Source organism: Pristis pectinata, chromosome 23, assembly GCF_009764475.1.
Source record: "Pristis pectinata isolate sPriPec2 chromosome 23, sPriPec2.1.pri, whole genome shotgun sequence".
NCBI lineage: Eukaryota > Metazoa > Chordata > Chondrichthyes > Rhinopristiformes > Pristidae > Pristis > Pristis pectinata.
Window position 1 is genome coordinate 30,689,216 of NC_067427.1, and position 22,626 is coordinate 30,711,841.

At 49.6% G+C, this 22,626-nt stretch overlaps 2 protein-coding genes across 2 annotated transcripts; both read left to right on the top strand.

The window, feature by feature from the left end:
- Positions 1-1,022: 1,022 nt before the first annotated feature.
- Positions 1,023-3,100, top strand: ppil3 (peptidylprolyl isomerase (cyclophilin)-like 3). The gene is made up of 3 exons (XM_052037087.1): positions 1,023-1,243; positions 1,338-1,456; positions 2,082-3,100. Exons 1-3 carry the CDS (start codon positions 1,148-1,150, stop codon positions 2,206-2,208), a joined length of 342 nt encoding a protein of 113 aa, XP_051893047.1. The 5' UTR covers positions 1,023-1,147; the 3' UTR covers positions 2,209-3,100.
- Positions 3,101-9,720: 6,620 nt separating this feature from the next.
- On the top strand, positions 9,721-20,714 carry zgc:101858 (uncharacterized protein LOC449555 homolog). The gene is made up of 7 exons (XM_052037486.1): positions 9,721-9,897; positions 13,304-13,482; positions 14,732-14,825; positions 16,669-16,738; positions 18,449-18,485; positions 18,916-18,979; positions 20,534-20,714. Exons 1-7 carry the CDS (start codon positions 9,721-9,723, stop codon positions 20,690-20,692), a joined length of 780 nt encoding a protein of 259 aa, XP_051893446.1. The 3' UTR covers positions 20,693-20,714.
- The last annotated feature ends 1,912 nt before the right edge of the window (positions 20,715-22,626 follow it).

The window sequence follows — 22,626 nt, forward strand, 5'->3', positions numbered from 1 at the left end:
GGCGGTTGGGAGCGACCTAACAGAAGGATAAAATTATGAGCGGCATAGGTAGGGTTGATGGTTGATGGTCAGAATCTTTTCCCTGTGGTGGGGGTATCAAAAACAAGAGAGCATACGTTTAAGGTGAGAGGAAGGAGTTTTAAAGGGCTTCTGAAGGGTAAGTTTTTTTTACGGAGTTGTTGATATCTTGAATGTGCTGCCATAGGTGGTGGAATCAGATACAATTAATGTGTTTGTGGGGCATTTAGACAGACACTAAATAGGCAAGGTCCCAGTGTGGGCAAATGGAATTCGAGTAGATGGGCAGACGGGTCGGCATGGATGTAGTGGGCTGAAGGGCCTGCTTCTAAGCTGTATGATTCAGACTCTATAACCCAGATCCCTGTGTGCAGCTGTGTTCTGTAGTCTCCTTCCATTTAAGCTATATTGTCATTTTCAAAGTGGATTTTGGCATGTTATATGCCATCTGCCAAATTTTTGCCCACTCAGTCTCTGTCCTCCACCAAACTTAACTTTCTCACTGATCACTGTATCATCAGTAAATGTGTTTACAGTATACTCAGTTCTTTTATCTGACCAATTAATGTAGATTGTGAATGGTTGAGGCCCCAGCACTGACGCCCACTGATTGCCAATCCGACGATGACCTATTTCTCCTGATTTGTTTTTTGTCAGTTGGCCAATCCTCCATCGATGGGCAAGAGAAAAACAAAGAGAAGGTATAGGGCTCAGAGGAGACCGAAAAAAAATACTAACATGTTAATGCATTACCCCCAACGCCTTGCACCTTGTGCACAACCTTTTGTGTGATACCTTATTGGAAACATTTCTCGGAGAGAGGAGAGGATTCGCCAATGTGATTGGGAGTTGGTGTAAAACATTAGCAAATTATCTAGACATAAAGAAAAAAAATCTCTGCTGGAGTCATTGTCCTGTATCCATCTCCTGAGTTTGTTATCGATGTCATATTTTGTCTGTGTAGGGCCTAATGATTCTTCCCTTCCTAAACCTCACCCCCTCCATTTCCTCCTTTAAGGTTCTCCTGAGATCTCCCTATGTTTGAGCGAGTTTCTAGACATTGGTCCTGCTACCTCCCTCGAGGCTTGGTGTTTGATGGCAGAGCTGTGGTGTAAAGTACATTGTTGTCATGTGCCAGTGCTTCTCCTTCCCCACAGGCACAGGCAAAGGAGGATCCAGCATCTGGGGCAGGAAGTTTGAAGATGAGTTCAGTGAACATCTCAAGGTGAGTAGACACTTGAAGCTCATCAGAGTATCCCTCCCATTGACTGATGCTGATTTGAGACTCAATTCATCCACCCATTCATGGTCTGTTGCAGCACAATGTCCGAGGAGTAGTTTCCATGGCAAACAATGGCCCCAACACCAATGCCTCCCAGTTTTTCTTCACGTATGGGAAACAGCCTCATCTGGACATGAAGTACACAGTGTTTGGAAAGTAGGTTTGTTGATTCATGTCCGCCCCCACTATTGGTGCTTACACAAGACTGCCGTTGACGTGGGCGTCCTTGTCTGTAAGTACACAAAAGGAAAGAGAAGAACAAAGAAAGAGTGGGGCCCAAAGGAGACCAAAAATCATCTCAGTGTAGAATCAGCAGCTACATCTGTCAGAAGAAGAGTGGCCTTACAGACTTTGTGGTTAAGGGGGAGGTTCAGGAGGATGATAAAGGTAGAAGGAGTGATGCCATGAGGAGAGGCTGACTAGGCTAGGGTGTCTCTTTTGGAATAGAAGAGGCTGAAAGGAGATTAAATTGAAATGGATAAGTGGGTGAGAAGCTCATTAACCAGGGGACGTTGATTTTGGTTGGCGGGTAGAAGGTTTGGAGAGGGTTTGAGGAAAGTTTTATCGTGGTTTTGCGCTCTGGGATTAACTGCCTGAAAGGTGGCTGGAAACAGGAAGTATCCTAATGATCGTTTGAAGTACCATAACATATAGAGCAGTGGGAGTGGGATTTACACAAAAAGGTCTTTGTTTTGGCACCTGCTTTGATTAATTTCTGCTCATAATGTAAGTTTTGGGGTCCAGGTATTGATTTGAACTGACTTGTTCCCTTCTCACCCAGGGTGATCGATGGGCTGGAAACACTCGATGAGCTGGAGAAGCTTCCTGTGAATGAGAAGACATTTCGTCCTTTGACTGACGTACACATCAAAGACATTGTTATTCATGCCAACCCTCTGGCATTCTGACCTTGAGCTGGGCCAACAGGCTGGAGCTGAGCAGGACAGTGGGGCTACACCCAGGGAGAGTGAAGCTGGGGTCAGAGATACTGGTGCCATCAATGATTCGCCATCAGACCTCCACTCTCGAATGGATCTGCATGGACCAGGGGCTAATGGGGGTGCTGGGCAGTGGTCTCAACCCTCTACCCTCACCACCACCTCTTTACCCGTCTTCTTGATCTCCCTCTTACCTTCCTCTTTCTTTCTGCTGTCTCTCTTTTTGGTACAGTTATCTTCTCCCTGTCTTGTAGCCTCTCCCTCTTGATATACCCGGGGCTCTGTGGATTTGCCCAGGTTCTGGGAAGCTGGTGGTGATGCCCTGGTCAAGCTGAAAGCAAAATTCCATCAATAGCAAGAAGTGAGTACGGAGGTGTTCTGTGCCAGCTGCATTAGACGCCAGCTGACTGACCACAAGGGCAGTTAGTTGGTCCTCCCTTCAGTTGGCTTTCAGTTTCAGCATCAAGCGTTGGACACGTGTGTGGAGTTCTGTGGGGTTCAGGTGAAAACATGCTAACATGAAACACGAGTCCTCCTCACAGATATTGACTGAGTTTTAATACGGCCTTGCGTTTCCCTGGAGTCTGAGACCGTGGCCTGAAGATTCTGGGCGTGCCCCTGTCTCCCCCTACATTCCTGCGCCATCCTCGCCCCCTCCCCCCCCACCTTGCCATTGTACAGATGATGCAGCGCGAGGTTTGAAATGCCTCAGTGGAACACAAGCAGTTTGATGACTCTTGCGTAAAATTATTCAGCATTTGCTTAAAGTGCTTTTAGTTTTAAACACAGCAGGTGGTCTAAAGTAGTCATTGGTTAGACTGATTTTTTTTAATATGTAAATTGAAATAAATCTTGTTCCTGAGCAGCTTGTTTTAAGGTTGACTTATTCTGGCTTACAAAAGTCTTCAGGTGCTGACCTTGGTGTGGTGCTGGGTGCGGTGATTGTTGCTGGGCTAGAGATTGCCAGCAATATCAGCTGAACTACAGCTCGTGCTATGGACTTACACAGTATAACCTGACAGATCAGAAGTAGTGTGAGAGATGGGCAGTGGGCCAATCCCTACTGCTATAGGGACAAATAGGTTAACACTCTGGGCTATGGCAAGGTCGGGCAGTGTGAGCTGCCCCCTGTTAATGCACCCCCCCCTGCATCCAGGGGGTAGAATCTACAGGCATGATGGAAGGCAGGGATGTAAAAGAGTAGGTGGCATTGCAAAATTAATCAAGAACTCCATTAATGCAGTAAGGTGGGAGGGTATCCTAGAAGGTTCAAATGAGGCTGTATAGGTGGAGCTTAAAAACAAAAAGAGGACAATTGCTGCTATGGGTGCACTACAGGCTTTGAAACATAGCAGGAAATAGAGGAGCAGGTATGTTGGCAGATCACAGAAGTATAGAAATAATAGTGTAACAGTAGGAGGAGACTTCAACTCCAATGTTAACTGGGATCACCTCGGTGTGAAAGGCAGCAAGGGGGCAGAATTTTCAAAGTGGGTCTAGGAGAATTTTTGGAGCCAGTACATAGATGGTCTCATGAGAGAAGGGGCAGTACTGGACCTAATCTTAGGGAACAGAACCGGTTAAATGGAGGGAGTATCCGTGAGAGAGCACGTCAGAGATAAAACCCAAAATGGTAGTGTTGCTATGGAGAAGGATAAAGATGTGCCAGTGATTTAAGGTCCTGAATTGTGGAATTTCACTATTATAAGGCAGGAACTCCAAAAGTAGACTGGGGCCACACACAAAAAGTGCTGGAGGAACTCAGCAGGTCAGGCAGCATCTACGGAGGGAAATAAACAGTCGACGTTTCGGGTTGAGACCCTTCATCAGGACTGGAAGAGGGCAGAAGCCAGAATAAGAAGGTCGGGGAAGGAGCACGTGCAGGCAGGTGATAGGTGAGTTCAGGTGACAGGAGCAGGTACTCATAGGTAAGTCTACTTGCAACCAGTGGGAGTCATTCAAAAATGAAATAGTAAGATTTCAGGGTCAATGTGTTCCCATAGTAGAAGGCAAGGCCAACAAGTCCAAGAACCCTGGATATCAAGGGCTGGATGAAGAAAAGATAACTTATGGCAGGTTTAGAGAACTAAAACAGGAGGGCCCTACAGGAATATAGAAAGTTGGGGGCAGGGGATTCGTAAAGTAATTAGGACAGTGAAGAGCGATACAAAATATCACTGGCAGCAAGGATAAAGAAAATTCCAAAGCTTTTTATGTGTATTAAGGACAAGGGGATAACCAGAGCAAGAGGAGGGCTCACTGGCGACCAAAGGGCAGAGGTGAGCAGTTAAATGAATACTTGTCTGTATTCATTAAGAAAAAGGACATTGTAGTTGCAGAAGTTGAGGAGGGGATGGTGGAATTCTAGAACGTATTTAAAAGAGAGGTATTAGGTGTCTTGGTGGGTTGAAAGCTGGGTATAACCTTAGGACCTGGAAAGATGTGTCCCAGGATACTAAAGGAGGCATGGGGTAGCCAGAGCTGGGGCTCTGATGAATATTCCCATCTCTGGCCATAGGTAAGTAGCAAATGACTGGAGTGTGGTACCTGTATTCAAGAGGGGTAGCAGGGATAGGTCAGGTAATCACAAGTCTGTCAGTAGTAGGGAAATTACTGGAAAAAGAAATTGAGGGAGAGAATTAATCTGCACTTGGAGAAGCAGGGATTGATCAAGGAAAGCTTTAAGGGAAAGTCATATGTGACTAACTTGACTTTTTTTAAGCAGGTGACTAAATGTATTAATGGGGGTAATGTAGTTAATGTAATCTACATGGACTTCAGTAAAGCTTTGTCAAGGTCTCACGTGGGAGACTTATTCAAAAGGTTAGAGCCCATGAGATCCAAGACAAGTTGGCAAATTGGATCCAAAATTGGCTTGGTAACAGAAGACAGAGAGGGTTGCTGTTGTGATTAGAAGCCCATGATGGGTGTGCAGTGCATGGATAGGTGCTCAGTCCCTTACTGTTTGTTGTATACCTTAAAGAACTGGATATGAATGAATATTGTATGATTAGTAAATTTGCAGATGACATGGAAACTGGAGGTGGTGTGGATAGTGAGGAGGCTAGTATTAGGCTACAGAATAATATTGATGAGTTGGTAAGAACAATGATTGATGGAATTTAATCCTGAAAAATGGGAGGACTAATACGGTCAGGATGTACATAATGCATGGCAGGAACCTAGGACGTACTGAGCTGAGGCAAAGAATATAAGAACAGGGAGGTTGTGATACATGAAACTCAAAAGAAAATGCAGATGCTGAAAATCTGGAAAAAATTACGTTGCTGGAAACACTCAGCCGGTGAAGCAGTGTCTGTGGAAAGAGGAAGAGTCAACGGTTCAATTCCAGGACCCTCATCAGTCAGTGGAGCCGCTGGTTCACAGTGCCAGAGACCTGGGTTCAACGCTGTCTCTGTGGAATTTGCATGTCCTCTGGGAGCTACAGTCTTCTCCCATCAACCAAAGACATGAGAGTTGGTGGGTTAATTGGCCACTGTAAATTGCCCCTAGTGTGTAGGTGGCTGGAGGGAGTTGATGGGAATGTGGGGAGAATTTGAAAAATGGGATTAGGATTAGTTTGTGAGTGGTTGATGTTCAGTATGGATTCAATGGGCCGAAAGGCCTGTTTCCCGGCTGATTCCCTCTGTGTCGCCTTCTACATTTACCGGTTCCAGTTTCCGAATTCCCTTTAACCTCACCGGAACATTTATAAAAGGTGAATTAATTTCCAGGAGTGCGGATGGTGCCGGATTATCAGGCTGGGAATGGGGATCAGTACAGATGGGGACGGTGGTCGGCATGGACGCGGCGGGCCGAAGGGCCGGTCTCTGTGCTCACCGGACCCGGAACAGTCCGGCGAGGGGCGGACGCCGCCCGGCGCCTTTAAACCAGCGGCAGCGCCTTTAATTAACGTGGCGGCGGGCGAGGGAGAAGTAACGAAGGTGACGGAGGGAGAGACCGACCGGCCCTTCTCCTCCTACCCCATACCCTTCCCCTAACTTCCCTTCCCAGCCCTCCCCATCACTCCCCTTCCCTTCCCCTCTCACCCCTTCCCCTCCCTCCCCTTCCCCTCTCTCCCCTTCCCCTCTCTCCCCTTCCCCTCTCTCCCCTTCCCCTCTCTCCCTTCCCCTCTCTCCCCTTCCCCCTCCCTTCCCTTCCCCTCTCTCCCCTTCCCTTCCCTTCCCCTCTCTCCCCTTCCCCCTCCTCCTTCTTCCCTCCCTCCTCCCCCTCCCCTTCTTCCTTCCCTCCCCTCCCTCCCCCCCTACTTGCTCTCCCCTTCCCCCTCTCTCCCTCCTCCCCTCTCTCCCTCCTCCTTCACCCTCCTACCACCCACCCTCCCCCCTCTCCCCCCACACCCTCCCCCCCTCTCCCCCCACACCCTCCCCCCCTCTCCCCCCACACCCTCCCCCCCCTCTCCCCCCACACCCTCCCCCCCTCTCCCCCCACACCCTCCCCCCCTCTCCCCCCACACCCTCCCCCCCCCTCTCCCCCCACACCCTCCCCCCCCCTCTCCCCCACACCCTCCCCCCCCCTCTCCCCCACACCCTCCCCCCCCCTCTCCCCCACACCCTCCCCCCCCTCTCCCCCACACCCTCCCCCCCCCTCTCCCCCCACACCCTCCCCCTCTCCCGGCACATCCTCCCTTCCCCCCCCTCTGTGGAAGGGAGAGGGAGAGACAGACCAACCCCTCCTGCCTCCCCTTCTCCTCACCCCCCCCCCCCCCCGTGTCCCTTCTCTGCCCACTGTTGCCCCTGGCTTTCCTGTTCCCCCTCTCTCCAACACCCCATGGGTGGGCAGTGTGTCCTCTGGCGCTCCGCTGTTGCCCTGCCCCTGCCCCTGCCCTGGAGCGCTGTGTTCCCCATGGCCCCTGTGGTGTGGTGAGGGTCTCGACCTTCCCTGTGCCACTGATCTCTGCCTGACCCATAAATCAGGAGTTGACCCCATTCCCTGAAGTAATATTTTTATTTACAGTATTCATGGTGTTTTTAAATTAAAATGTGATCCTTGCTCTCGAGGATGCCTCTTGGCCTCTGTGGTGTCTGCCTGTCCAGTATCTCAGGCACTGACCCTGTGCTGGTGTGGACACCAGACACAGATGTATCAGGGTCATAGGTACAGCAGGGAAACAGGCCCTTCAGCCCACTGATTCTGTGCTGGCCATCAACCATCCACTCACAGTAATCCCATGCTAATCCCATTTGTTATTCTCTCCTCCCCTTCCCCTCAACTCCTCCCAGATTCTACCACTTACCTACATACCAGGGACAATTTATAGTGGACCTACCAACATATACGTCCTTGAGGAAACTGGAGCACCTGGACAAAACCCACATGATCGCAGGGAGAGTGTGCAACTCCACACAGATAGCACCTTGGTCTCTGGCACTGTGAGGCAGCAGCCCTGCTCGCTGCTCCACTGTATCCTTGGCAGAAGGGAGACAGGAGGCTCGACCTGTGAATGGTCACCCCGGCTGGACCCAGGAGCAGACAGAGGAAAAGGCCCTCTGACTGACTTGCCTCCCACTTCTCCATGGTGTCCCAAAGATTGCATGCTGTGTGATGTCTGCCTGCCCTATACCTCAGGCACTGACTCTGTGCGGTCTGACTGGTGTCTGCCTGTCCAGTATCTCAGGCACTGACCCTGTGCTGTCTGACTGTCTGGTGTCTGCCTGTCCTGTATCTCGGGCACTGACCCTGTGCTGTCTGGTGTCTGCCTGTCCAGTATCTCGGGCACTGACCCTGTGCTGTCTGGTGTCTGCCTGTCCAGTATCTCGGGCACTGACCCTGTGCTGTCTGGTGTCTGCCTGTCCTGTATCTCGGGCACTGACCCTGTGCTGTCTGGTGTCTGCCTGTCCTGTATCTCGGGCACTGACCCTGTGCTGTCTGGTGTCTGCCTGTCCAGTATCTCAGGCACTGACCCTGTGCTGTCTGGTGTCTGCCTGTCCAGTATCTCGGGCACTGACCCTGTGCTGTCTGGTGTCTGCCTGTCCAGTATCTCGGGCACTGACCCTGTGCTGTCTGGTGTCTGCCTGTCCAGTATCTCGGGCACTGACCCTGTGCTGTCTGGTGTCTGCCTGTCCTGTATCTCGGGCACTGACCCTGTGCTGTCTGGTGTCTGCCTGTCCTGTATCTCGGGCACTGACCCTGTGCTGTCTGGTGTCTGCCTGTCCAGTATCTCGGGCACTGACCCTGTGCTGTCTGGTGTCTGCCTGTCCAGTATCTCGGGCACTGACCCTGTGCTGTCTGGTGTCTGCCTGTCCAGTATCTCGGGCACTGACCCTGTGCTGTCTGGTGTCTGCCTGTCCAGTATCTCGGGCACTGACCCTGTGCTGTCTGGTGTCTGCCTGTCCTGTATCTCGGGCACTGACCCTGTGCTGTCTGGTGTCTGCCTGTCCAGTATCTCGGGCACTGACCCTGTGCTGTCTGGTGTCTGCCTGTCCAGTATCTCGGGCACTGACCCTGTGCTGTCTGGTGTCTGCCTGTCCAGTATCTCGGGCACTGACCCTGTGCTGTCTGGTGTCTGCCTGTCCAGTATCTCGGGCACTGACCCTGTGCTGTCTGGTGTCTGCCTGTCCAGTATCTCAGGGCACTGACCCTGTGCTGTCTGGTGTCTGCCTGTCCTGTATCTCGGGCACTGACCCTGTGCTGTCTGGTGTCTGCCTGTCCTGTATCTCGGGCACTGACCCTGTGCTGTCTGGTGTCTGCCTGTCCAGTATCTCGGGCACTGACCCTGTGCTGTCTGGTGTCTGCCTGTCAAGTATCTCGGGCACTGACCCTGTGCTGTCTGGTGTCTGCCTGTCCAGTATCTCGGGCACTGACCCTGTGCTGTCTGGTGTCTGCCTGTCCAGTATCTCGGGCACTGACCCTGTGCTGTCTGGTGTCTGCCTGTCCAGTATCTCGGGCACTGACCCTGTGCTGTCTGGTGTCTGCCTGTCCATGTATCTCGGGCACTGACCCTGTGCTGTCTGGTGTCTGCCTGTCCTGTATCTCGGGCACTGACCCTGTGCTGTCTGGTGTCTGCCTGTCCTGTATCTCGGGCACTGACCCTGTGCTGTCTGGTGTCTGCCTGTCCTGTATCTCGGGCACTGACCCTGTGCTGTCTGGTGTCTGCCTGTCCTGTATCTCGGGCACTGACCCTGTGCTGTCTGGTGTCTGCCTGTCCTGTATCTCGGGCACTGACCCTGTGCTGTCTGGTGTCTGCCTGTCCAGTATCTCGGGCACTGACCCTGTGCTGTCTGGTGTCTGCCTGTCCTGTATCTCGGGCACTGACCCTGTGCTGTCTGGTGTCTGCCTGTCCAGTATCTCAGGCACTGACCCTGTGCTGTCTGACTGTCTGGTGTCTGCCTGTCCTGTATCTCGGGCACTGACCCTGTGCTGTCTGGTGTCTGCCTGTCCAGTATCTCGGGCACTGACCCTGTGCTGTCTGGTGTCTGCCTGTCCAGTATCTCGGGCACTGACCTTGTGTTTTCTGACTGTCTGATGCAGCGGTTGTCACTCAGTGGGAAGGTTGCCCTGATCACTGGTGCGAGTTCAGGGATCGGAGCCGGTACAGCCGTCCTGTTCGCCAAGCTGGGAGTCAAACTGGCACTGAATGGACGGAACATGAAAAACCTTAGGAAAGTGGGCAAAGAATGTGAGGAGGCTGGGTCGTACGTGGTGAGTGAGGGCTGGAACTGGAGGCAGGGAGGAGTGGTGGAGGGAGAAACATTGGCTGGCAATATAGCGTGAACATTTTTAGCCATTGATCGTCATAGAGAGATACACCACAGGAACAGGTCCTTCAGCCCATCAAGGCAATGCTGACCATCGAGCACCCATTTACACTAACCCCATATTAATCTTCCCCACATTCCCATTAACTGCCCCCCGGTTCTACCACTCACCTACACACTAGGGGCAATTTACAGCAGTCAATTAACCTGCCAACCCTCACACCTTTGGCATGTGGGAGAACCCAGGGGAAACCCATGCTGTCACAGGGCGAGCGTGCAAACTCCACGCGGACAGCACCGGAGGTCAGGACTGTGGGACAGTGACTCTTCTAGCTGCACCACAATGCTGCCCATTTTTGTGCAACTTTTCTCAGCTCCTGTTCAGTACCTGAACCAGACAAAAAGGGAAGTGCGTTGATAAAGCACCTCCCACTGCATTGTCGTTACTGCTGGAGTTCTGTGCTGGACTCTGGAGCTGCCAATGGGCAAAACAAGATCCACAAACCGCAACCAGTTAATTTGGCCAGGACACCAGGGAAAACTCTTCCTTCAACACAGTGGAATCTTTTCCTCTGCCTCCGACAGCCCACGGGACCTTGGTACACGACCCAACTGGGGCTAGGGCAGCAACCCCCTGCAGCAATGTCTGGGGTGCCAGCTGGGAGTTGAAGTCACTCTGAGCTGAGAGTTCTGCGGACTGGGCGATGGCGGTGACACGTGCGCCTGAGGTGAATTGTGTTTTAACCGTTGGATTTGGTCCTAGTCCATAGTAGCATTAAGCAGCACGACACAACAATTGGTGGTGGTGTGGATAGTGATGGAAGTTGTCTAAGGCTACAACAGGATGTAAATCAGATGGAAAGTTGGGTGAAGCATTGGCAGATGGAATTTAATTCTGACAAGTGCAATGTGATGCATTTTGAGAAGTCAAATAGGGGTAGGACACGTAAATAGTGGGGCATTGAGGAGTGTTGATGAACAGACAGACCTAGGGGTCCAAGTCCATACTTTCCTGAAAGCGGTAACACAGATGGTCATACAGCATACAGCACGTTTGCCTTCATAGGTTGGGGCATAGAATATAAGAGTTGGGAGATTATGTTGCCGTTGTACACTTTGGAAAAAGAAATAAATGGGCAGATTATTATTTAGAAGGGGAGAAAATTCAAAGTACAGAAGTACAAAAGGGACTTGGGGGTCCTCGTGCAGGATACCCTAAGGGTTAACCACCAGGTCGGATCGGTGGTAAAGAAAGTGAATGCTATGTTGGTATTCATTTGGCGAGGTATAGTGTATAAAAATAGGGAAGTGTTGATGAGGCTCTGTGGAGCACTGGTGAGGCCTCATTTGGAATACTGTGTCCAGTTTTGGGCCCCATATCTTAGGAAGGATGTGCTGATGTTGGAGAGGGTTCAGAGGAGATTTACGAGGATGATTCCCAGAATGAAAGGGCTTACAATATGATCAGCGTTTGTCGGCTCTTGGACTGTATTCTCTGGAGTACAGAAGAATGAGAGGGGACCTCATAGAAACATTTAGAATGTTGAAAGGACTGGACAGAGTAGATGTGGTTAAGCTGTTTCCCTTGGTGGGTGAGTCCAGGACTAGAGGGCACAATCTTAGAATTAGAGGGTACCGGTTTAAAACAGAAATGAGGAGAAATTTCTTTAGCCAGAGGGTAGTGAATTTATGGAATTCTTTGCCATGTACAGCTGTGGAGGCCCAATCATTGGGGGCGTTTAAGGAGGAGATAGATAGGTATCTAATTAGTCAAGGTATCAAGGGATATGGGGATAAGGCTGGAATTTGGGGCTAGATAGGAATAGTTTTAGTGTAGCTCATGGAGCAGACTCGATGGGCTGAATGGCCTACTTCTGCTCCTTTGTCTTGTGATCTTGTGATGTTGCAATTTTACAAAACACTGGTTAGACTGCAGCGGGAGTATAGTGTGCAGTTCTGGCCGCCATGCTATAGGAAGGATGTGATCATGCTGGAGAGAGTGCAGAGGAGATTGGATAGGCAGGGCTTGTTTTCCCTGAAGTGAAGGAGGCTGAGGGATGACCTGATAAAAGTATGTAAGATCATGAGAGGTCCAGATAGCACCGTGGAGAGTGTTGAATAACAGAGGGACCTTGGAGTACCAGTACATGGTTCCCTGAAAGTGGCATCGCAGGTAGACAGGGTGGTGAAGAAGGCTTTTGGCATGTTGACCTTCATCAGTCAGGGCACTGAGTATAGAAGTTGGGATGTTATGTTGCAGTTTTACAAGATGTTGGTGAGGCCACATTTGGAATATTGTGTTCCGTTTTGGTCACCCTGCTATAGGAAAGATGTCATTAAGCTGGAAAGAGTGCAGAGGGAGATTTACGAAGATGTTGCCAGGACTTGAGGGACTAAGTTATGGAGAGAGGTTGAGCAGGTTGGAACTTTTTTCATTGGAGCATAGGAGAATTAGGGGGGGATCTTGGAAAGGTGTATAAAATAATGAGGGGCATGGATAAGGTGAATGCGCACTGTCTTTTTCCCAGGGTTGGGGGAATCAAGAACTAGAGGGCATAGGTGAGAGGGGAGAGATTCAATAGGAACCTGAGGGGCAACTTTTTCACCCAGAAAGTAGTCAGTGTATGGAATGAGCTGCCAGAGGTTAGTTGGGGCAGGTATTTTAAGAACAATTAAAAGGTACTTGGACAGGTACCTGGATAGGAAAGGTTTAGTGGGATATGGGGCAAACACAGGCAAATGGGACGAGTTTAGATGGGAATCTTGGTCAGTATGGACCAGTTGGGCCGAAGGGCCTGTTTCCCTGCTTTATGACTCTAGGTATTCAGAAATTTTTTTCTCATCATAGGGGGATCAGAAACTGGAGGCTGGAAGTTTAGAGGGAATCTGAGGGGTAAGTTTATTTTACACAGAGGGGGTTGATACCTACAGCTTGCTACCAGAGGAGGTGATGGAGTCTGATGTAATCACTACATTTATGAGGCATTTAGACACACATTGAAATAGGTGAGACATGGAAGGATGTCGGCTAATGGGATTAGCATTAATGTGTAAAAAAGGTCAGCACAACGTGGTGGGCCAAAGGGCCTGTTTCTGTGCTGTACACCTCTCCATCTCTATGGCACTGGTTGAGCTTCCTGGGAACAGGAATCCCAAGTGTAAGGTTTGCTTGCTCACTGATGGAGCTCGGCCTTCAGTGGGCCAGATCCCGGGATCTGCCCTGATTCCCATCCCTCCACATTTAGTTCCGGCTACCCTCTTCCTCATCTTTCTGCTGAACTAGTGATTCCTCTTCAGCTGGCTGTGGAGAGTTGGGTGGTTACTGAGCATGTTATTCTGTGCTTCATCAGCCCCTGCTGTTACCTGGTGACCTAACAGATGAAGCAAGTGTGAACCAGGTGATAGAGAAAACAGTGAGCTGCTACGGACAGCTGGATGTGCTGGTGAACAGTGCAGGGATCCTGCTCTTGGGGACCATTGAAACCACAACCATGGAACAGTTCGATCACATAATGAATATTAATGTCAGGTACGTTTTCCCTTTGGGCAGTTAGCACTCACTGACGTGTGACTCACACAGTCAAATGCTCTGATGTACTTACTCTGTTAGGGATTCAGGAGTTATGGAATTATGTGAATATACCAGGTGGTAATTCAAACCAGTCTTCAGTTCTAATGTAAAGCAGTAATCAGTTTGAAATGAAAAGGACAACTTTGCAAACAAACAGTGCTGTCTACAGAACACAGGCTACTCAGAGATATGGCTGGCAAACTGGCATGATGATGAGACGTTCTCATGTGCAACAGACAAAAACATAAGACAAGGGGTATGTTAATTGGCCTACATCAAACCAGGCAACTGACACCGTCTAAGTTATTTTGTCACTTAGCACATCAAACATGGTCACAGTAATATTTGCTGTTTCTATCACTAATTGGGATATTTGTGTACCTAGAGAGTCAGCCCTCACAGCATTAGTGTTTGGTGTCTGGGGTTTCTGTCCTCAGAAGCTTTAAGACTATTCATGTGAATTACTTCATCCCAGCAAAGGTGTTTGAACATTCAGACGTGTCTGGTCAGTTACAGTGTGCACCCACTGTAAATATAGAATTCAATGGAACCATTTGTCAGACTCCGAATATCGAAGTAAATGATGCCATTGTAGTTATTGAAATTGTATTGAATCAACTGCTGTTATCTTTGTTTTTAAGAGTATAATAATGTGACGTACTTTGAGTTCAGGAGACTCTGCTGAGAGGGTCTCAAAGAAGAATGCCTGCTTTGTTGTGATGAATAAAAACCTTTTATATCAACCAGTTCAGTGTTTCTCCAGTGACTCAGTTCAAAGTCACAACATGCTCTCGGGTGTTTTCCCTCCCTCCCCACATTCTCCAATGTTTGTGTAGAGGAGCACTGAATTTGTAATGTCTGAACACTATAAATGTTCTATCGACTCCTTGTTGTGACTGGGAGGGATTGGTAGGAATGCAAATGAAGGCTATCCACTATTAACCTACAAGCTTCTCTAAATTATGCTACTGATCTCCTCCATTGTTCAAACTGATGTAAGCTTTGTTGTGTATTTTACCCATCTTATAGATCTAATTAAAGTTATGATTGGTGTTACTGGAAGTCAACGACTAGACAGGATTTAACTTTGCAGGAATGCCATAATATAAATTAATTCTTTCCAGTTCAATAGGCAGTGTGAATATATGCAAATAGAAAGTGCTTTCAGGCATTTATCTATATATTCTTCTTGTGATCTCTTCAACAGATCTATCTATCACCTCACACGCCTGGCTGTGCCTCACCTCATCCAAACCAAAGGCTGCATTGTCAATGTATCCAGTGTTAATGGCCAGCGATCAGTGAGTGTGGAGACGCTGAGCTGTTCATTTTTAGTTGTCCAGATCCCAAAGTCATGCTTGTTGGCTGAGAGTGCGGTATCCCTTGGCTGGGAGGCCTGAGGGTTACTGTCTCTGTCGCTCCTCCTGCCTCCTCCCAGGCCTTGGATACAACTCGTTTCCCCTGCTCATTGATCTCTCCACTCTTGTTATCACACCTCCCCTGATCTGCTCACCCACACATAACGAGACCCCCAGAAGTGGCACTGAATGGCTATAACTCAGCACTTGAGCTGTCCTCAGTTTGAAGGCTGCCTGGTTTCCCAGCTGAACAGCCGAGCTCTGTTTTTTGAGATTGCTCCTGCGTGTTCTCTGCTCCTCCGCCTTCCATCTGTGCTTTCAAATCCTTTCATCATCTTAAACACCTCAATCAGATCATCCTTCGTTCTCTAACCTCAGAATGCAGACTGCCTATGGAACCTGCCCTCGTAACATAGCATAGTTCTGATGAATCTGCAGTGTACCTTCTACACACCTGGTATATCTGTCCTGAGGTGCACAACCCAGGGCTGTGTTGTGGCAACAGTTGGAGTCTGACAAAGCCAAGTACAACTTTAGCACAGCATCTTCCCCCTAATGTTCTGATTGCCTTGAAATATGCCCAATGTTCCCAAGCCATCATAAGTTTTGGTACTTGTGAACTTTTAGTTCTGTGTAAAGTGTCCTCTCTGAAAGTAATTGAGTTTTTCTTTCCTAGATCCACATGTTTTCCTTGCATTGAAACTCATTTACCACAGTTTTGCCTAAGTGCTTATTTTGTGTCTCTTGGTAACATACTGCACCCTTCAGTACAACTGACCATCTTCTTTCTTGATGTCACCTGCAGTATTAGAGTCACAGAGAGCTACAGCATGGAAACAGTCCTTTGGGCCCACTGAATCCATACCGCCCATCCTCCACCCATTAACACTAATCCTTATCAGTCCTATTTTTTATTCTCCCCACATTCTCATCGACTGCCCCCAGATCTACCACTCACCTACACACAGGTGCCAAACCTACCTTCCTGCATGTTTTTGGGAGATGAGGAGGAAACTGGAGCATCTGAGGAAAACCCACACAGGTCACAAGAAGAACGTGCAAACTCCACGCAGACAGCACTGGAGGTCAGGATTGAACTCGGGTCACTGGAGCTGTGAGGCAGTGGCTCTGCTAGTAGTGCTGTTGTGCTGCCCATGTGTTTATGTAACCCTCTGGGCCTTTCCACGTGCCTGGGAGCACCACTCCTCACGTCCAGCATGTTGCCTTCCATGTCCACCTCACTCACATCCATTCCACTCGTCTGTTCCTCGTGATCTCTGCGTGGGGGGTGTTATATCAGGTGGCTTCTGAAAGTCCATGTGGACAACTGCCAATTGTTTACCGTCGTAGTGTGGCCTTCGGAATATGCTCATTGGGTGTTGATTCCTGTTGATGGTGACAGTCGCACTTTGTCAGTCACTAGATGGTGTTGGGTGGTAGCTGCATGAGTTGCCTCACGTCTGCCTGAGCTCACGCCCTCTCCCCCAGTTCCCCTCCATCACCCTCTGTACCTCAGGCCGTCAGTGCCTCAAGTGGTTTCCCCCAACAGTCCGTTCCCCCCTTTCCCTCCGGCTGCAGCTGTTCATCGGGTACAGGAAGTACAAATACAGCTTTCAAACCTTTCTCTAAAGATTACGGTGAAGGTGTAGTTTAAAGGTTGTACATATAACTTGGGGAGTCTGGGAGACTGTGATTCTTGCAGAACACGGAGCGTGGTGATGGGGGGGCTTGGTGACCCACTCACCCCAAGATACATGTTCACTGTTTCCTTCTTGGCTTCCCGCAGTTTCCTGGAGTTGTAGCCTACTGCATGTCGAAATCAGCCCTGGACCAGTTCACTCGATGTATGGCTTTGGGTGAGTGCAGCCTCCCTCGGGCAGAATATTCTCCCTTGAATTTTATTAAATTTAGACAACTTAATATCTCGAGCCTTAGCATCAGGGCTACCTTCCCCTTTCCCACTACGCAGTGCCAGGCAGGCACGGACTTAAACCCTCTCTACACTGATCTGTTGAACACACGGGAAGGGTCAGATATGGAGTTATGTGTTCTCCATCCTTCCATCTGCAAGTCTTAACACCATTACAGTGAGAGACTGCATCAGTGTTTATTTGAGGGTACACCTGTTGGAATGAAGTCCAACACTGTGGGGAGGGAGGGGAGTAGGTGTGGGGTTGGAGGTAGGTGTGTGGGCAGGTTGGGTGTATATCTGCATGTGGCCAGTTTTTATTCATCCAGATTTTCACAGACAGAAGACCTGGGCTGAGGAGACAGGCGGACTCCGACACTGCCACTGCTGCCTCTGAGCATCGATGAATCACAAAGAACCTATAACACAGAGGGAGGACGTTTGGCCCATCACGTCTGTACCTGTTGAAGAAGAGCTGTGAAGCCTAATTACTCCATGCTGCACTGGCTCACTGCTCTTCAACTGCACAGTGCCGTTCAATGTGATGAGTTTCTAGCTCTGCCACCACTTCAGGCAGTGAGTTCCAGACCACACAGAGTACCTCCTCTCTCTCTCTGATCCTTCTACCAATTATTTTAAATCCATGCCCCCTGCTGTTTAATCCCTCTGCTAAGGGAAATAGGTCCTTCTCCATAATGTTAAGCCTCCTCTGTTCCAGAAGAAACCATCCCAGCCTGCACAATCTCTCCTCTTAGCTACGATTTTCCACTCCTGACATCCTCATAAATCTCCCCTGATCCGTCTCCAGTGAAATCCCATCTTTCCTGCAATGTGGTGATCAGGACTGCATGCAGTTCTCCAGCCCTGGCCCAAAGTGTTGGATAAAGGACAACATCCCGTATGCCTTATAGACACTTGATCTGCCTGAATCACATCAGAATATGGGAACATACACTCCAAGATCCTTCTGTTCCTCCACATCTCTCGATATATCCTCCCATTTCCCTTCCCTTGCTGCACCTCCCCAAAGACATACCTCACACTTCTCTGGATTAAGTTCCACTTGCTACACTATTTTGCCCTGCCCATTGACATCTTCCCACAGTTTAAAGCTTTTCTCCTCACTGGGAACCACACCAGTGGATTCTGCTTCATCTGCAAACTTTTTCTCGTGCTGCTACTCTTGGGTGTAGGTCATTAATGGCTGTTGCAGAAAGCAAGGGATGGCTTGAACCCCACTGGTAACAGTCTTCCAGGTCCCAGTAATGCCTGTCAGTCTAAGACAGATCCAATGTGCCGCTCTCCCTTGGATCCCAGGGGCTTTTACTTTTGACTAGCCTGCCATGTGGGACCTCGTTGAAAGCCTATGTCAAACCCCCCATCTCCCATCGATCCTCCTCATTATCTTGTCCCTGTGACGATGCTCTGCAGACACTGAAGAGCTGGTTTATGTGACTGGAGTATATCTGGCATGTTCTAGGCCACCCTGTGGATCAGGCGATGGACACCTGCTCCATGAGACCCCTCTCATCACCCCTCGCCTTTCCCGCCACTACATACAGTTGTGTTTGGATCTTGGATCAGGATGGGATAGAGTTGCAATGCTGTTAGACTGAGAGCAGGTCCCTGAGTAACCTTCTGCCTCTTCCCCCCACAGATCTGGCCCCCAAGAAGGTTTGGGTGAATGCTGTGAGGTGAGTAATGCAGGGAGCTTGTCTAACCTATTCCTACCTCCCTCAGCATTAATGTTTCCCACGTTGGTTCATCATGTTCTTCCCCTCTGAAGATGCAGTCTCCAGTCAGTTACATACTTTCCCTTTGCCTCCTGTGCATGTGATTCAGTATTTGACTACTGAGGGCATCACACCCGAACTCTGTGCTGCCTGCTTGTCGTTGTCAGACAAACGGCTTCCGAGCAGGAAGCACGAGCTGAAATTTCGCACCTACCCAGGTGCAGAGACCAGGGACATTGCCTCCTGCCTCCTGACACAGCATAAAGCAAAGCCACAGCCCAGCTTCACATCAGCCTGCTCATCCCGTCTCTCGCTGCCCTCCCCCTGCCATCCCCCACCACCCGTTCCCACCTCTCTGTCTCTCCCGGTGTCACTCTCTCCTTTTTTCTAGCCCTGGAGTGGTCATCACGGATATCCACAAGCGGGCTGGCCTGAACGAGGGGGATTACGCTGAGGTCAGTGACAGCAGTGGCTTGGGCTGGGATCACGTAGGTATAGCACCCTGCTACAGTCATACCTCCTCTAATCAAGGGTTGGGGAGCGGGGGCGATTGCCCCTCTTGTGTTTGTTATTCTCATCACCCGAGATTATCGACCTCACTGGTAACCGCCACTTTGACCTGGCCTACACCTTGATTCCCTTGGTCCAGCACTGGCCTTTGTCCAGCCCAGACTGGGATTACACTAGAAGGTGCAGGCTGAATGTCCAGGTTCTTCAGAAAGGGGGAGATGCTGTTGAGGGAGCTGACACTAGGGGTTGGTTTGGGAGCTGGGTTAAATTATGGGCTCGGCAACATTGACCTTGGATGTGTGAGTTTGCTTTAGGCATGCGTGTTATTTTTAATCTATAAAGGCTCATCACTGGGCCTGGTTCTGTTGTTTTCTGACTACCTGACCTATCTGTGGGTTAGGGTCAGGTCAGGTCAGGTCAGCTCAGGTTGGGCTGTGCCTCTTGTGGAGGGACCTTGGTGTCCGGTGGCTATGGATGGAGTTCTCCTGTCCTGCCCTTTAACGTATCCCATATCCGCTCAGTGTTGGAACCTCTGATTGCTGTAAGTCATTCCTTATTCTGTTCATGGCGCACAGATCTTGCCTTCCTTCAGCCCATCATCCACTCGCGACTGCACTCTCCGTCTGGGCTCTTGTAGGCTGGAGATTTTCATTGCAGCCACTCTCTCCTCCTGGATCACACCTCACACTTACGCTTGGTGAAGTTTCTTGAACCACTGCAGATGGTGCAGGAAAGGCGCTCCCACACCGCTGTTGGCGAAGGTGTTGTCCCATCCGTGAGAAAGGAACAGCCGAGATCTCTCCCAGTCAGGACTGTGTGCAATGTAACATTCCCATGACATTGCTGCCTGTGCATTGGAACCCCACAGTCACTGAGCATTCTGGAAGTGGTACGTTTTGTACCAAAGGTGAGGGGGACTGGTACTGAGTCCAGTCCTGAGATGCCCATTAACTGGACTGCTTTGTCTTTGGGGGATGCTGCTGTAGATTCAGGGAATGGATGGTGATTCCACCTGATAGGAGGCCAGGCTGAAGAACCTGTGTCAGACGTGTGTTGTTTCCGTGACATTCTAGTCAATGGTGAGTCCCAGGATGAGGGGGGGGGTTTGGATGTTAATGCAGTGGGAAGTGTCTGCCTCAAGGTGGTCACTGCTTGGTGCCTGGCATTCCAAATCTGATGTTGTCCAGCATGGACCTTCTATGTTGGAAGACCAGCCAATAGCCCACTTCAAAGGGAGGAGCATTGACAAAGCAGCCGAGGGTGGAGGGTGACCTTGGAGCAGACATGATTGACAGCTGGGGAACTGGGATGTGTATTCCTGATGGGGGATTCTGGCTGGAGTGTGGAATGGCAGCAGGGTGGGGGCGAGCAGCTGGTTTTGGAGGGTGTGTGGGCTGGAGTGGCCAGTGTGGTGGAGCAGCCAGTGTTGGGGGGGTGGGGGAGTAGGTGAAGCTGTGGCCAAGTGTCCATTTCTGACCCCTTCCCTTCTTTCCTTTCAGTTCCTGAACAAATGCAAGGTGACCCATGCTCTGGGACGTCCTGGGCGGGTGGACGAAGTGGCCCAAGCCATCGCCTTCCTGGCCTCTGATGCAGCCTCCTTCATTACTGGTGTCACCTTGCCCGTGGATGGTGGGCGCCATGCCATGTGCCCGCGGTGAGCGCATGTCCCTGCCTAGGGTTGGCAGGGCAGGGGCTCCCAGAGGGGGCATTTGGTGCCTGCTTCCCTGGAATACTGCCACGGTGCTGGAGTTTCTGGGTTCCTACAGAGCTAGCACCACTGTCAATGCACTCAGTGGATCAACGTCAAATAAACGTGACACAGCTCCTGCTCTCAAGCTGTCATTTTCTTTACACTTCATATAATTTTGCACAACTGTCCTTGGTTTCCTCCCCTGCACTTACCCCAGACCCACTGGTTTAAACTCTTCTACCTGGGTGTGAACATCCAGGCCTGTGAGGTGTGGGTGTCAGGCTGGGTGTGACTCTCAGCACCACCCGCTGTCACTGGTCCCTCCACCCTCCAGCCTACTGCTCACATACATCCCAGGCTAGTCTGTCACCCTCCAAAAATCTCTCATCCAAAACTTTGCTGCCGTAACACACACAAAGAGCCTATTTTGCTGCACCCACTTGTTGACCTACATCAGCAAGTGTTGAAGAAACCTTTCAAAGCTTTCACCTGAGTCTCCAGATCTCTCCACAGCCCTGTCCCTCCCTAATTCTAACCTCCCATGGCTACACCTTCCAGTATCTCTGGGCTCCTGACCCTCTCTAACTTTTAACCTCCTACACCCACACCCTTCCCTGTAAACTTGCACCGTCTCTGGGCTCCTCCTGTTCTGGCTTCTTTCTCAATAGCCTTTTTCCACAGTACTGACCATGTCTTTATCGGTTTGATCCAGAACTCTCTCTACCCCTCTCCTTCAAAATACACCTTAAAGCTGACCCCTCACACCAGGCTCACCTGTCTCTCACTGACGTTGGGTGATTGGGTGTCACATTTTGTTATTTGCTCTGCAAGGGGATATTATACTGCATTAAAAGTGGTGCATGGATGAAGCTGATGCCATTGCACACCCACTCATGGTGCCAATGGATTTCATTAATTATTAGTGCACTGCCCACCCTTGGACCTCAAGGAGGCAAATTCCACTTGGTTCAAAGTTCAAACTAGCTGAAATTTAACACCTGCACTTGCTCAAAAGCAAAAAAAAATGCTGGAAATCTGAAATAATAACAGAAAATACTGGAAACGCTCAGTGGGTCAGGCACTATAGTTAATGTCTTGGGCCAGTGACCCTTTCAGCGGAACTGTGAAAGGTTAGAAAAAGTTTAAAGTTGCTGAGAAAGGTTGGAAGTGGAGGAAGCAAACGGGGAGGTCCAAAAGGTTGGCAAAATTAAAGCACGTGGCATTGGGATAATATTCTGGCATGGGTTAAAAATGAGTTGATGGGAAACAGTGTGGGAATAAATGGGACTTTCTTGGGGTGCTAGTGCTTGGGCCCCATTATTCACAATGAGCATTAATGATGATCAGTGACGAGGGAACGGAATGTAATTTCTAAATTTGCTGATGAAATTAAGTTGTGAGGAGGATGCAAAAAGGCTTCCTGGTTCTTTAAACAATGCATGGCAGGTGCAGTATAACATGGACAAATGTGAAGTTATCCATTTTGATAGGAAAGGCAAAGTATTATTGAAACGGTGACAAATTGTAAACTGTACAAGAGGATCTGTGTGCCTTTGTACATGAGTAAATGTAAGCAAACAAGAAGGTGTAGCAAACAGTTAAGAAGGGGAATGATATGTTGGCCTTGGTTTGCATGGAGCAAGGATGTTTTACTACAATTATACAGGGTCTTGGTGAGACCACAGCTGGAGAACTGTGGGCAGTTTTGGCCTCTGTGCCTAAGGACAGATATATTTGCCAAAGAGGGAGTAAAACAAAGGTTTATTAGACTGATCCCTGAGATGGCTGGACTGTTGTGTGAGAAATTGGGGTCGCCCAATCTGTGTTTGGTTTATCAATGTTTTGGCCAACGCATTGTGAGCACCAATGCAATGCACTAAACTGGAAGTGCAAGTGAATCAC

What these genes read in the sequence shown, in the direction of transcription:
- ppil3 (XM_052037087.1), top strand. Translation starts at nt 1,148, where the DNA reads ATGTGCCAGTGCTTCTCCTTCCCCACAGGCACAGGCAAAGGAGGATCC. An exon ending in AGTTCAGTGAACATCTCAAG is followed by an intron (nt 1,244 to 1,337) that starts GTGAGTAGACAC and finishes GGTCTGTTGCAG; the next exon opens with CACAATGTCCGAGGAGTAGT. An exon ending in AAGTACACAGTGTTTGGAAA is followed by an intron (nt 1,457 to 2,081) that starts GTAGGTTTGTTG and finishes CTTCTCACCCAG; the next exon opens with GGTGATCGATGGGCTGGAAA.
- zgc:101858 (XM_052037486.1), top strand. Translation starts at nt 9,721, where the DNA reads ATGCAGCGGTTGTCACTCAGTGGGAAGGTTGCCCTGATCACTGGTGCG. An exon ending in GTGTTAATGGCCAGCGATCA is followed by an intron (nt 14,826 to 16,668) that starts GTGAGTGTGGAG and finishes GGCTTCCCGCAG; the next exon opens with TTTCCTGGAGTTGTAGCCTA. An exon ending in CACTCGATGTATGGCTTTGG is followed by an intron (nt 16,739 to 18,448) that starts GTGAGTGCAGCC and finishes TTCCCCCCACAG; the next exon opens with ATCTGGCCCCCAAGAAGGTT.